This window comes from Toxorhynchites rutilus, chromosome 1 (genome assembly GCF_029784135.1).
Source record: "Toxorhynchites rutilus septentrionalis strain SRP chromosome 1, ASM2978413v1, whole genome shotgun sequence".
Taxonomy (NCBI): Eukaryota; Metazoa; Arthropoda; class Insecta; order Diptera; family Culicidae; genus Toxorhynchites; species Toxorhynchites rutilus.
In genome coordinates this window covers 185,080,421-185,095,386 of record NC_073744.1, presented here as the reverse complement: position 1 = coordinate 185,095,386, position 14,966 = coordinate 185,080,421, and the positions used below count along the sequence as shown (strand labels likewise).

Sequence of the window (14,966 nt, the reverse complement as noted above, 5' to 3'; positions counted from 1 at the left end):
CAAATGTCTGGACTATACTCGATCACATCTCAACTCTGGAACTCTGCTCAGATACCTCTCTGGGCGGGGACACTCACATTGAGGAGTTTTGATGTTTTCTTTGTTTATTTTATAGAGGCTTTAAACTAGAGAGCACTATTTTTAACACTTGCTGAAGGCAGCGGAGGGATGTCATCCAGAACGGCGGCCAAGCCTAGTCTACACCTATCAGTCTTCATTTTTCAATTTTTATTCCAGCTGCCCATTGGTTTTTGCAGCTATTTACAGCGAATTGAGAATTAATTCCATAAGACATAAGTTTTTGTTGTTCTCATTTTTTTTCCTGACATGCTCTTTCTCTCCCTGGTTGATGATTATATCAAATATTGCAACTGATTTTTTTGCCGTTTCCATATGGGTTCTATAAAGTTTTTCGCCACTGGTTTAACCGTGGAGAATACTAATCTGCATTCCGAATGGGGAGAGAAATTGTTTCGCAATAACAACCCTCCCGATAATATGAGTAACAATTGACGCTTTCCGTATGAGTATGAGTTGCGTGTGTCAAATCCATGTGTGAGCAATTTTTTGATTCTCGCGCGCGCGTGTGTGTGTTTGTATGTTTGTGCCGATAATTCCCGATGAATTCCGTTTGCTTGTGTTTTGGATTGACTAACAGAAGAACAAAAAAATGTACAATTCGTTCGTTTCCTCGCGCATCATCTCCAAAAGCATTCCTTACATTCCTTAGTCTAACTCCTATTAGTGTCCGTGTTCTGAATATCAATGTGAGATACTTTTGGTTTATATCATTTTTCCATTTGTCATTCTCGAATCGCAGTTTGCTCCTCTGTTGCTTTTTGTATTGTATATAAATTACTAATTATAATCAATAGTTAATAATAGTTTTAATAGTAATAATATATATCAAACTCCAATTTTTAATACAGAGACAGTTAAGACAGCTTTTTGAAAGCATTGTTTTTGCGTGTGAGTGTTTTTTTTTGTTGTTTTGTGAAATATCTTTGTTTAATAATATATTCTAATTATAATATTCAATCGTTTCGGTGTGCATTTCGGTTGAGAAAGGTGGGATTGAAAGCGACCTATTTTACAGAGTGTGTGTGATGGAAACAATATAGATTTACAGGGTTTTTCGTTTCGTTTCGAAGTAGAGAGATTTGTACAGAACAGAAATTTGTTCTAAAACGCGAAGAAAAAAAAACACTACTTAAGTATAGCTCTTTTAAGTGAGTTTTCGCAGTTAAGGTGTGCTCCTTTGTGTCTACCAGAAACTAGCTTTGAATATGTTCTCTTAGTTCATTTTAAGTCTTTTCCTCGTTCAAAAACTGGTTTAGATTCGCTTTCGTTTGTTTTTCCTCTTCCTCTACTGACTGACTATTGCAATTGTGTAGGAATCTATCCGTTTACAGTGGAGTGAACTTCCTGACTGTGAATCAATCGGATGAAGATTCGTCTCTTTTCCCCCGAAGCCTCGAAGCAAGCTTTACGACAACTATTTTCAGTACATATCACATTCCATATTCACTTGGCGTTACTTTTGCTTTTCTTCGATTTACTGTTTAAATTTATTCGATACCAAAACAAATACGTACAAAAAACAAATGTGTACTCTTAATCAATTCTAATCATACTGCAATGTGAAATTTCTACGACTTTCCAATTGATCAATTTTATATATTTTCATTGATCACAATTCTCGTATAACTTTTCAACAGGACCTGTCTAACAAATTTTAAATCCAGAGAAAATCATGAGTAAAGGATGACGGAATAGTTTGTAAAAGTGTTGGTCTTGTAAAACTTTAGGACGTAAACAAAATTTTAAAATTTCTTGTACAAACAATGTAAGCAATGTAACAGTTCGGCTGAAAAGTTCATAAGGTTGACGTCTAGGTGGCGCCTCTTGCAAAAATCTACTTGACTATCACAAAGCACCATCTTCCAATTGATACGTGTCAAAATTTGACAACAATCGGTCGATTGGTTCGTGAGTTACAGCATTGAGAGTGAACCAACTTTTGTTATTGTCAAGAAATGGAAAAATTCGAGTTTCGTGTATTGATTGTAAAATTGCATGAATTGGGCTTCAAATTGCTTCCGTATTCACCGTATTCTCCAGATCTGACCCCCAGCGACTGTTTTCTGTTCGCAGATGCGAGGTTATTTCATTTCATTTTCACCGTGAAGTGGCGTTCGTACGCCTTTCTTCCTGTGCAGGTTGAGTACAAACAATCTCAAGATGATCGTGAATCGTTGCAGATTTTTGACGTAGGACTACGTCTAACCGGAGATATAGGGGGTAAAAGGAAAATCAAGGCACTGAACTGTAGGAAAAATGGAAGATTTCGAACGCTTTGCACTCGACCATTTCTCAATAGATCGCAATAATCGTCGTTTACATCGAATGATAAGAAATATTTGTACGCATCTATCACAATGAATAATATTATTTTTTCTTGAGATGAACAATTGAATAATTGTGAAATTTGTCCAAACGCGCTCTGTATCTCCTTTTGATTAGTTCAATTTGTGCTCCTCAAATGGGTCCGACCAAAAGGAGCAACTAGAGTAACAGCGGAATATAATTTGGATACAAGCACTCCATCTTGTGATTTCACGGCCAGTCGAATGAAATAAATTTGGCTGTTGCTTCCCAAAAACATCATTCTTTGTGAAACATTCGGCTTGTGAGCATCGTTTGCTGGACTAGCTAGACGGCGAGGAATCGAATGCCTTCCTAAAGGCATGAGTGTAGAGGAGTTTCCGCAGAGGGCCTGTCTCAAGGCTAGAAACGAATGAACTGAAATGTTCAGAAATGTTCATCAAGGCGACAACTATTTGCATCGAGTGGCGATTGGCCAACGCGATCGCAAAACGCCAGCAGAGAGCGGTAACAAAAAGTTTGTTTATTACACAAACTGCTTCGCTCCTATAACACATTACGATTTTCGCAGCAACACCAACTAGCATCCGGAACAAGGCATCGAGGGCGTTCAAAATGTTTTTTTCTTCTTCTCAAAACCACGAGTTTACAAAGTTTTTTTTAAATTGGAACCATTCCATAAAACACGGCGCTTTTCAGGGCCATCAAATCTTTCAAAAAAGAGTTTTGGCAGTTCAATGCATTCTAAAATAATATCCGAGATAATAATAATAAAAACCAGAAGTGGGTTATATCAGTGATATAACCCCAAGGTAGACGTAGGACTACCACTGGCTCTGGAATCATTTGTTTAAAATTTCATCTGAATCAATAATCAATGAATGAATGAATGAATAATTATTTCTAAAGATTGTTGAAAGTTTTCCTTGTTAGTGTGTGAGTGGATGAGTATGAGTATGCAGTTGTTATTAACATGAAATTCAACTATTTCGAACTTGTTGGTGGTCCAGAAAAGAACCGTTTGGTTTGCGTGGCTTTGCAAAAGCTACTGATGAAGTTTGATACATAATTCTATTTTGTTCTCGTGAGAATAGCAGAAGGGAAACAGATACTCTTGGATACGATTGCATTATGGGAACCGAATGCGCAAATATTACTTTGCTCGAGCGCATTTGCAAGCGAGTAAAAAAAATCACAGCCTGCATGTTTCGCGATGACGGTTTCTCCAGCTGCCTTGATTTTGCCTCCGTGTTCGGGAACACATTCCGATTATCACAAAAGCAATCATCATCAATGAGCTAGATTGTTATGATTTCAATATCCTGTTTTCAAAGCAATTTTGAAGCTATTAAAACGATGTTATAGACCAATAAGTGACAATCATATAACTCTTTGACATTCTATCTTTCGAATGAAGTTAGCATTATACCACTCCATTCAGCCGATAAAGAGGTATTTACGTTCGAAACCTTGCAGTCCAGCGTCACTCTCTCGGAAATTTCAACGGTGTATCGTCCACTGGATTTTGGCTTATTTAAAGATTCAAAGAAAATGGATCCAACGGAGTGAACATTTGCACACGTTGGAATGGTAACTGGAATCAGTCGGAACGAGTAAAAGATTTATTGTAATTAATTTAGTGAGTTATGGGTTATGAATGAAGTATTCTTCTAACATACCTTTCAATGTGGAATTGTTCTGGTTGGAAAACGTCAATTTCTCCAAGATTCAAACAAAGAATTTTGACGCCATATTACATAATTGTTATAGCTTCCTAGACTTTCATCAAAAATGACATGATGTGCTTTAGTAATACCGTTGCCAGAAATTTAACGAACATTTAGAGACCCAAAACGTTGATACTTTGTTAGAAGCTTGCACTAGATAAAGTGAACACTTGTCGGAAACAAAAAAGTTTTTTTCCTGACTCTATTGAGTTTCAAAATTATATAACAAAACATTTTCAAGTACAGTTCTTCTTTCCAGTCGCATTTAACCAGACTTAAAACAGTCTTTTTCGGATTGTACTGTTGGCGAAAATCTAGTTTGAACTGTTCTCCAGATAGTAAATCTTTGTCTGTAACGAAGGTGTGAATTGTAGTCATGCAGAACTTGCAAACTTCCTCAAAGTACCGCGTAATAGAATGAGCCGGTAAAACTGTCAAACTTGCAGCGCTGTTGTTTTTATAGCACCCTTAGAAAAATCCTCGGTCGAAAACTACTAAATACATTTGGTAATGCAAAATTAGTAGAATGTACAAATTTCTTGTACATATTGTCAACAAACCCGCATCCCTACCAGAGATTAGTATATTTTACTCGATAACATTAGTAAGCTTGGATATTGTCATATCTGAAAATTGGTGAGAAAAGCGCGTATTAACCATTTTCATTGTTCCCATAAGGCAATACGGAGGTATAATAAGGATATAATTCTGATGTAGCCGATATTGGGCTTCCGAATCATGGTTCTGCTTGACATATGTGTTTATTAGTACGGTCGAAAATGACTATAGATTGGTAGTATTTACCAAAAAAATCGTTATATTTACTAATTATTTCTCTCAGTGCACTTCAGACCACCGTAAGCAAACGTTTTATATAACAGTGGAACATGTATGATATGCATTTGGCCATAAGATGGTATGTTTGTATTGAATTTTCATAATTTTAAAACCATTAATCGGGATGTTTGTTTAAGTATGGTGTGCACAGTTACTTGCATAATTAAATGCGTTGATAAACTTAATCGGTTTACATTTGTTACTTAGGACCTTTTGAAAAGTTAAGCGAGTATTGGTTGTTTGAAAAGAAACTTTGTATTTCCTAAACTGAAGAACATATGAAACTGAGTGCAGCATCTGACAACTGACCATAGATTGTATGCAAGTGAAAAAACTTGAACGCAAGATTGCCATTTAATTGGTCGAAAAAAGATTGCGCCATTTTGCAGTACTAGATTATGTGCCACTGAATTCAATTCGTAGACTAATTTTTAACCAACAAGAATAAACTAATATAACAAAATGTAGTTCTTCTCTATTAACATAATCATACAAATGCATCCTTTTTATATAGCACACAAAATGGGGAAGTGAGCTCTACCAACGCGTCAAAAGCTTCCACCGTTCACCCCTTTATAATCACATTTTCCTTTAAAGCAATACTATCTAACTTCAACGATTCTGTCTGTTCGCACAACCTGCTCACCCTATTTACAGTCCTTCCTGGGCTCATCGTCCTGTCCCTCCTGGGTAGGATTGCTTGTACCAGTACCACTACTGACTCGACCGACGGATGCGGGACCACTATGGTGGCTACCGCAACTGCCGGCTCCAAGCGAACCTCACCCGATGGAAGAATTTCCCGTTGCCGTCGTCGTCGTGCCTGGCCCCCCAAACTTACTGCTTATCTTGTGCGACACGCTCACGATGGCCATCTCGTGCTTCGAGTCCAAATCACAGTCATACAGTCCACTCAGCGAGTCCAGGCTCAGCAGCCGACTGCTGGCACGGGACGATATCGAAGTGTCATCCACGTCCGGTGCGTTGTAGAGCGAGTTCACGTCCGACAAAGCACCCTCGGCGTCCGTCAGACCGGCCTCGTTCAGCAGAGAGATATTCTCCAGGCCGGGTTCGTCAGTGATGTAGCCGGTGCTCTCGGCACCGCCTGAAAACATTGAAAAATTATTTTCTCTGTGAGTCATCAATGAAGCTTACGAAGACTTACCGGTCGCCTCCTCCCGACACTCGTCATCGCTCCACTCCGACTGACTTTCCACTGGGTTCGAATCTAGCGACTGGTGGTTGTGATGCGAACTATGGCTATTATTGTGATGACTACTACTGTTATGATCCCGTTCCCACCCGGGTCGATTGTGTCCCGCACCGTACTTCAGTTCATCGGAAATATAGTTCCGCGTAACCGCATCCGAATTGCTCCTTCTTCGTTCTCGCCCCATCCCACCACCAGCGGTGGCCCCCAACCTCCGTCGTCCTCCCTCCATCCGCTGCTGCTGTGGACGATTTTCATCGTCCTCTTCTTCCTCGTCTTCCTCCTCCTCCTCTTCTTCCTCATTCTCATCGTCATCCTCCGATTCTTCCTCCTCTTCAACTTCCTCCTCTTCTACCCCATCCGGTTCGTCGTCATCAAGCATATCATCCGAGTCCCGTCCTCGCCCCCGGTAAACGGCCTCATTCGACAGCCGCAGGTCCTCATCCGCCTCGATATTTGAGGAAGTCTCGTTGGAGGATTTTTTCGATACACTGTGCTGCTGCTGGAGTTGTTTTTGCTGCGACAAATGGTGCGGCGCCGGCGCATGGTGATGGTGGTTCCGGTTGTGCAGTCTTGGCGACTGTGTCAGCGAGTTGTGATTGTGGTGGTGATGATGAGGGTGATGCCTGCTCTCCATGGATCCCGTTCGCGTCCGGTAGTCGTGGATGATTTCGCACGATTCCGTGTCCGAGGTTTGCCTGCGGATAAATAATTTAGTTGAATAATCTTCAAAAAAAAACAGATACGGGCGAAGGGCGTAAATCTATGCGATTTATAATCATATAACAGAAACAATATGAAACAGTTTGAACGTTAATAAATACTTTTGCTGGGAACGGCCCAATGTCTCTATCATACGAACAAAAAATTATAGGAGGTTGTGTCCAAGATACGACCGCATTGTTGACGTAGAACTACGCTGTTATGTTATAAAAGTCGTTTGTTTAAACCTTCGGATATTATTCTATAATGCTGTGAAATTTTAGAAACGACTGCTTAATAGAACAATCTCTGAAATTTTTTTTTTTCATTTTTAGAATCAGTTGACGATAATTGACTGATGATTCATTCTTGCCTTCACAGAACAATACACTAGCTGATCGTATGTCGCAATTTATTTCATGTCAATGCATTGAAAATTTACCTCGAACGCTATTCCGGTGGCCTTTTTCGCAATTGACAGACTCGGTTACAGTCGATTATATCAATATATCTTTAGCACCGCGAGGAAACAACAACAATGACAACACTTGCAGGTATCAAATTAGGTGCTTAGTAAGTGATTTGATCGATTTCTCTACATCGACTCTCTCTTTTGATCATAACTTAGCTGCAAATACATTCCGTACTGTATTTGGCAATGTGGAAGATAGGTCAGAACATCATCTATCAGATTCTATAGCAAACTTAAATTGGAACGTTTTTGCAGTTGAGTTATTAACTAAAGAAAAAAAAATTGATGAAGAGAAATCGATCAAGTCACTTACACCCCTTGCATTCTAAGCCCCTCAAATATCATGCTACATGTTATTTAGTATTGCCTCAGTGGAATTGCACCTCCAGGCGTCGTTCGTACAACGTAAACCAAGCGCCAAACAAGCGTTCGCCATAGCATGCATACAGAGTCATACATTGGTGGCTTAAAACTACTAGGAATATAAACACGTCTCATCATTTTGCGCTATTCTCAAAAGAAACACTTCTGTTTATATTACTGGCCTCGAAAAAAAATGCATTACTTTCTCATACTCGAGATGAGCGCAGCTGTCACCCTTAGTGGAGGAAGTTTTGCTACTGGCAAGCGAAACCTAATCACATACAAAATTCCAGAACGACATTCACTTTCTTGGTGATTACACAAGCGAAATGAACTCTTTTTTTAATATCAACAACCTCGAAAACAGTAGCATTGCTTCATTATGATCAAGATTAGTGCAAATGCAATCCTAGTTGTAGGCAATTTTGCGACTGGCACGCGGACCCAAATAACTTGTAACATTCCAGTACGACATTCAAGATGCTTGGTACAATCTTAACGCCATAAAACTCGCCAATCTTCGCCATAAAGTCAGCTTAATACATTCATGCAATGTCAAAAACACCATCGAAGCCCTTATGATGACGGAAAACAAACAATGTTCACTGCTTGAAAAAAGACTGAATTATGCCACACAGCTAGTACTCTGCAGTAACACCCATCGATACGAATTCGCTGATGAGTTTGTCAAGAGCAACCGCCTTCACCACTAGCGGGGGGAGCTTTATGCTGCCTGGGTAACGGCGTTTACATTTTCGATCGACGCGCCGAAGTCGTCTACTTCGCTGTTGTTCGATGCGAAGGCTCGGTTCAGTGCGAGCGCTTTTCACTGCACCAACATCGCGTGCATCATCTGGTGACGCTTGCCTCGAAATGTTATTGCCCCTGGCAAAGCGTTCGTTTTTTACAGGGCTCGAGCCAGCCTTCCTCTTCTTCTTGCTCATCACACACTGTGCGAAGCGTCCAATTTATGACGCGGAAAAAACACACGATACGAATAACGCGAAAAACGAGCTGGAAAAATCACACGACTCCAAGTTGAATTACCACTGGTGGAGTCCAATCTTAGATCGAAGCGCAGCGAAGGAAGGAAGGTCTTGTATTATAGAGACTTTAAACTTTTGCAGTTCATTCGTCTCTAGCCTTGAGAAAGGCCCTTTGAAAACTCTACTCTACTCTACTCCAGCGCTACCACCTCCGCCCTCTTGCCTTGAGAAAGGCACTCGATCCCTCGCCGTCCAGCTCGTCCAGCAACGATGTTGTCCAGTCGGTGTCCACACAAAGAATGCGCAGCGAAAGCAAAGTGAATTGGATTACTCAACAGTCCGATGCCGAATGAAAGATTGTCTCAGCGAGATCCACTGTTTATACTCTAGGCAAGTATTCCCCTTCATTCTTCTTCTTTTCCTTTGTTCACGGTGACTTTACACCTACGATTTCCCCTTCGTAGCTCGTCGATAAGTTGCTCGTTATTGACAGTTCTGTTCGGGAAAGCACACAAATGGACTGAACAAATGCATGGGAAAATAGAAACGCTTAAAGTTTTCATGAATTTTAACCATTTACAAATAAAGGGATTCTAATGTATAGCATATTAAACAAATCTTAGGGAATTTTCGATTCGTTTAGTATGTAAATCGCCAAAATCCGTTCGCGGCAAAAATAGTTATTAACGTTAACTTTATTTCATAAAAACGTGACCTGTTTTCTGATTTGGCACCCTTAATGAAAGACGTAGTTCTACGTCAAAAAAAGAAGAAAAATGGTACAGATTTTATATACCATAACCATTTGGAAGCCTGTTGTGCAAATCAATCGCGGGCGAATCGTCGACTCTAAATAAGGGGCTCATAATGAAAGGCGTGTAAAACCGGGTTCAGCCGGTGCGAGTAAGCATACGAATCGGACTAGTCAGTTACTGCAGTGCAGCTACCACCCGGGTAACGTCTTTAGAGAACCCCTATTGAACTGACAGGAGCCAACATATCGAGTATCCCACTGACATTTTCCCTTTGTTTTCACATGAATTGGGTATCCCACTGACAGTTCTGCTTGAAATTTTGCTAACGATCCTAGCGTCAATCATAGCACCCGGCTGGCAGCTACTCACACCATGTGAGCACATCATGCCAGTTAGTGTCATGCGAGATCCGGCGTGCGATCTACTTCAAAGTTTTTTTTGATTTCTTTCGCACTCGCATCCCTCAAAACGTCAAAAACAGAATTTAGCGTTCGAATCAGGGATGCCAAATGTAAAAAAATGTCTCCATTTTTAAGATATTTGAAAATATGCGAAGATATTTATAGACTTGAAAATTATTGTAAAAACAAAACCCTCATAGTTTTTAAACGAAATCGTTATTATTTTGTTATGCACGCTGGCGGAGCATGCTTTATTATTGAGTAGTTTTCTTGAGAATCTCTAATATAGAATCATTATCAGGCACGATTTTCATTCAAAATTCATACACAATTTTCAAAGAAAATATTGTTCTGAGAAACAGAAAACATATTCGATTTAAAAAACTACATTTTCATTCATTATGCTAATTTCTAACGCGTATTTATTCTACCTGCAAATCTACTATCATTTTTGTTTCACAAATTGGCACACGAAGCTGTTGGCAAGGCGAAATAAATAATATTTTAAAAAAATATTTTAGATTGTCATTTACAGCATCACATACTCCCGGAATTATTTTAGCTATGGATGCTTTCAGAGATTCTAAAAAATATCGACAACAATCTGAACGATATTCCAAAGGAAAGGCACATCAATTTCGTTTTTTAATTTCCCTCTTGCAGGTATAGCATCCCTCATGAGTGTATCTTGGCGTTGTATTTTTGAACCAATGAAATCCAACAGTATTTCCACTTATTCAGGTGTTTTTCTCAACACTGCTATGTACTAAGTGATGATGGTTTTAAATTTTACCATGTGAGTTTATGGAAGGTTTGTAGTTCTTTCCATAAATTAAAATGTTATAACCATAAAAGATTATTAGATTGCGATGGGTTTGGAAGAAATTTAACTCTGCGCAATTTCATATATAACAATTTACCTCTTTCAGTAGTAAAACTGTATAAATGTTGACAATGGTTGAATCAATAAAGGAAATTTGAGAGCACAATCAAAAACAAGTTGAAAAATGCATGGTTCCTGCATGTGAGAACTACCTTGGAAAGTCCGGAAGTAAAATATACGAGATTTGTTTTTAGGTTGCATTATCATCATTTTCTTAGTTCAAGAACGAAATCCAGATGGCTCACCGATCGTTTACCTTTTGCGTTGGATCGCCAATAGAGACACTATTGTTTCTATGGTTTCTATGTTTCTATGTATTCGATCACTATTTTACTTTGAAGCCGTCTATAGAAAAATGTTGAAAACGAAGTTGTATACCTGATGAAGTAATAATCTCATATCCACAATCACACAATTCTGAAATGCACAGTTACCAAGATAATTATTTAATTAAATTCACACTTACATATGACTCGATTCGGAGGGATTCTTGTTCCGCGTAGCCTCCTTGATCGCTTCCAGCGTTCCCGGGTGCTTCGCCAGCAGCAGATTGTTCACGTTCTTCACCTTTTCCAGTGAGTCTCTCCGCACCGGAAGGTGATGATGATGGTGATGCTGCGACTGCGTCTGCTGTTGTTGACATTGATCCATTTGTAGCTGCTGCTGCTGTGGATGGTCCACAGAGGAGTTATTATTGCTTACAGCGGCAGCCGATGCAGCCAGCATCGGTCTCGACTGCGATTCGGCCATCCTTCGCTGCAGCTCCCGCTCGAAGGCCGACTTTGGGAAGCCGCCGGGCGCAGCCGGCGTCGAACCACTTCCACTACTGCCCCGGTCCTGAAACTCGAAGCTCGTACACGATTCGCCCTTGTTCGGAACGGAGGATTTCGTCTCGGCCGTCGTGGTAACCTCGAAGTCCTTCATGTTGGAGAAGTCAATGGGGCTGAGCTTCGGGGACGATGTCGACGTCGGGTCCACCTGGATGTCCCCCGGGTAGAGATACTGGAGCGGGTTGTTGAAGTTGTTGAAGTAGGCGGCGCCGCCACCATGTGGTGGTAGTGGCGACCGTTCGGCGAGGTCTTCCTCCTCGCCCCCTTCCGTAGTCTTGGAGTAACTTTCGTCGGAGGAACTTACCGACGGAGAGCGGGGCCGCGAGCTGAGGTCGTCCGTCGAGGACATATCACGGGATTCGTCAAACTCGTGGGGCAGCTTGGGAAGGGGTTTGATGTACTGCTTGAGTAGCTGTTGCTGCTGTTGTTGTTGCTGGTAGAGCTGGTGCTGACGGGTGGCTGCAGCGGCTTGTTGGTGATGATAGTTCGATATGACGGGGAAGTTGTAGTTGGTGTTATTATTGGTCGGATGAGCGAAGGACGCATTCCCGGTAGCATACCGTGGCGGTTCGTATTTAGGGATTTGTTGGATCTGTTGGATGGGTTTAATGACTGCATTTCCCACCATTCCGGAGCCAAGCAGGGGTTCGTTCTCGGAAGCAGTCACGTAAGCTCCCCGACTGGCCGCGATGTGATTGGATCCACTGCCATCGTGCCGATGGTGGTGGTGATGGTGATGATGGTGGTTCTTATTTCTCACCTTATGTCCACTATGGTTCGATTTATTGAAATTGTTCTCGTCTATGTCTTTCACACTAGGATTCTCAATAATGTTGAAGTTTTCCCGTATATTATAATTTGATTGGTGCTGTCCTGTCGGTTGATGGTAGTCATTACGTTTACTGTAGTTGTTATTATTGCCATTTTTCGACAGGTTATGGTTTCCAAGAAAGCCAGCGTTTATGTGGTTGTTGTTAATGTTATTGTGCTTGTAAGCAGCTTTCATTTGTGATTGCTGTTGATGCTGCTGCTGCTGCTGTTGCTGAGGGAAATGGTGCTGACCGGTTGGCGTTTGTTGATGCAACAAATTTGGACTCTCCAAGAAGTTATAGCTTTCTTTCTTCGAGTAACTATCATTCCCCAGCTGCCATTTTGTGTTTTTCATACTTCCACTGTCCATATCGGAACACTTCATGTAGTAACTTTGGGGCTGCAAAACTGCAGCTTGCGTTTGGAAGCATCCCTGCTGACTACCACCAACACTGGTGATGTTCAAATGGTGGAAGCTATCGGTTTGATAATTTGAAATGATATTCGGCACAGGTGCTTGCTTATCCCTTCCCATCGTTCCATTCCCGCCACCCCCCATAACGATCACGCTGCTGCCCATTCCTCCCATCCCAGCCAACCCTCCGTTCAGCAGATTTTCGTTCTGTTCACACAAAAAGTACGTCACCATGTCCCCTTTACCCTTAACCTTGATCTGCCCTCGACACCGGAACTCAAAGTGACTTCCCTGTAGACTCTCGATAACCTCCTGTGTCACCTGAGTATACCCAGGAATACCGGTCGAGTCCATCCTGCTCGCCACGTTAACCGTATTACCCCAGATGTCGTACTGGGGCTTCCTAGCTCCGATAACCCCAGCCACCACCGGCCCCACGTTAACCCCCACCCTCAGCATGAAGTTATTGTACGAGTTCTCGTTGATGTTCTTCAGCGTGACCCGCATCGCCTTCACGAAATCAATCAACGCCGTCATCAGCTTCCGGGCCGAGTTCTGGTCGTTGGGCAGCATCTTGAAGTCCGGAATCAGGCCAACCGCCGCCATGTAGGTACTCCCCACCGTTTTGATCTTATCGATCGCCTGAAACCGTTCCTCGCACAGCAACTCGTCGAAGTCCGCTATGATCTCGTTGAGCAGCCGCAAACACTCCACGCCCTGGTTCGATCCGTCCAGCTCCGTGTAGAACTCGTGGAAGTTGGGCACACTGGCGAAGATCACCCCCACCTTGCAGTAGCTCTGATGATACAGATCCTGGTTGGCCCCGAGCGTACCCTGGGAATGAAAGCGAAGCTGTTCTTAAACACGCCACACTGAGCCATCCCCTACTGAACCTAGTTACCATATTGTTCCGGCTGAACTGGTTGTCCAGGAAGTGAGACGCCACATGCGACGGCAGCAGGTTGTACAGGATCCTTCGGTTCGATTGCTGCAGCACCGACATCTCCTTCTTCTCCTGGGAAGCCTGCAGCTGCCAGAGGAAATCCAGCCGGGCCGTCCACTCGACCTGTCTCCCGTGGGCCAGGATGGCAATCATGAAGATGATGATCCGCGCCAGCGAGATGGTGTGCAGCGGGATCGCCGACTCCACCCGCTGGTCGTAGCAGTCGAAGATGTTCGTGTGGGACAGCTCGATGAAGAGACAGTACATAGTACCCATCAGGGTGACCAAGCAGGTTTTCACCATTATCGGAAGCCTACAATAATATCAGGTTTATGAGAGGAACCCCTGGAAATGAAGGAACACTCACCTCAAAAAGATGGACACGGTTAGGAAAGAGAAGGCAGCCGACAGTGAGATGTACTGAGGCAGGGCACACTTCCGGTGGGCGTAATGATTGAGCACTGCGGCACCCGGTGCGGCCGCCGCCGATGGCATTCCACCGTCCACCGGGAATGGAACATTCGTCTCGTGCGAAGCAAGCACGGATGAAGAGGCGTCATGGTGATGGTGCAGATCCGGAACAGTCTTGGTGGTGAAGTTGGTCGTACACGGATGATCCGAGAGGCATGTGAACTGTGTGTGTGGAAGAGCGGAAGCATTAGCTCATTTACTCGCCGCCACCATTATCACGAAGGAGCGAATTTCCTCTCAACTCACCACATTAACCTGACCGACGGAATACAGCAGCACGATGGTGAAAATGGTGATGGCCAGCCGCAGCGAGAAACTCTGCGAGAGATCCCAGAAGATCCACTTCAGCCTCACCGCCAACAGCAGCATCAGTATCGAACTTATCCATATGAAAGCCGTCAGAAAGAGCAGCAGCAATATGAGGGTACGTGGCAGGGCCGAGATCTGAGGAATAAAAAAATATTCTCATAAAGGCGCACATTAGTGGGATTACAGAGTGGGTACGAAATTATTGCCACATGGTATGTTACTTAAAAATGTATTGACTTTTTTTTGTATTGTAAACATTCGTTACAATTAATTTTAATTTAGTTGACTTTAAGTTTACATCGAATACGTCATTTCGTCATACGTCATCGTCATTTTATATCCTAAATCCCCGATGTCTCACTTTTGAATTCATCCGTAAGGGGTCGCACAGTATCCAAGGTCACCTGGTCACCGGACACCGGCGAAATCTTTCTCATGATTTGTCTCCCCTCTCGATTTTTATGGTT

The 14,966-nt window shown here is 42.3% G+C and overlaps 1 protein-coding gene across 7 annotated transcripts in view; it reads right to left on the bottom strand.

Moving 5' to 3' along the window:
- Nucleotides 1-229: 229 nt before the first annotated feature.
- The window catches only part of LOC129763536 (Ca(2+)/calmodulin-responsive adenylate cyclase), a 154,527-nt gene continuing 139,790 nt past the window's right edge, over nt 230-14,966 (bottom strand). For 6 of the 7 annotated variants that reach the window (XM_055762701.1, XM_055762708.1, XM_055762704.1 and 3 more), the window contains 6 exons: nt 14,437-14,634; nt 14,087-14,352; nt 13,678-14,032; nt 11,188-13,610; nt 6,115-6,857; nt 230-6,054 (listed from right to left, as the gene is read on the bottom strand). In XM_055762701.1, the coding sequence (XP_055618676.1) occupies nt 5,732-6,054; nt 6,115-6,857; nt 11,188-13,610; nt 13,678-14,032; nt 14,087-14,352; nt 14,437-14,634 (4,308 nt within the window). In that variant the 3' untranslated portion in view covers nt 230-5,731. The remainder of the gene's footprint in view (nt 6,055-6,114; nt 6,858-11,187; nt 13,611-13,677; nt 14,033-14,086; nt 14,353-14,436; nt 14,635-14,966) is intronic. The other variant, XM_055762707.1, reaches the window with a different exon arrangement.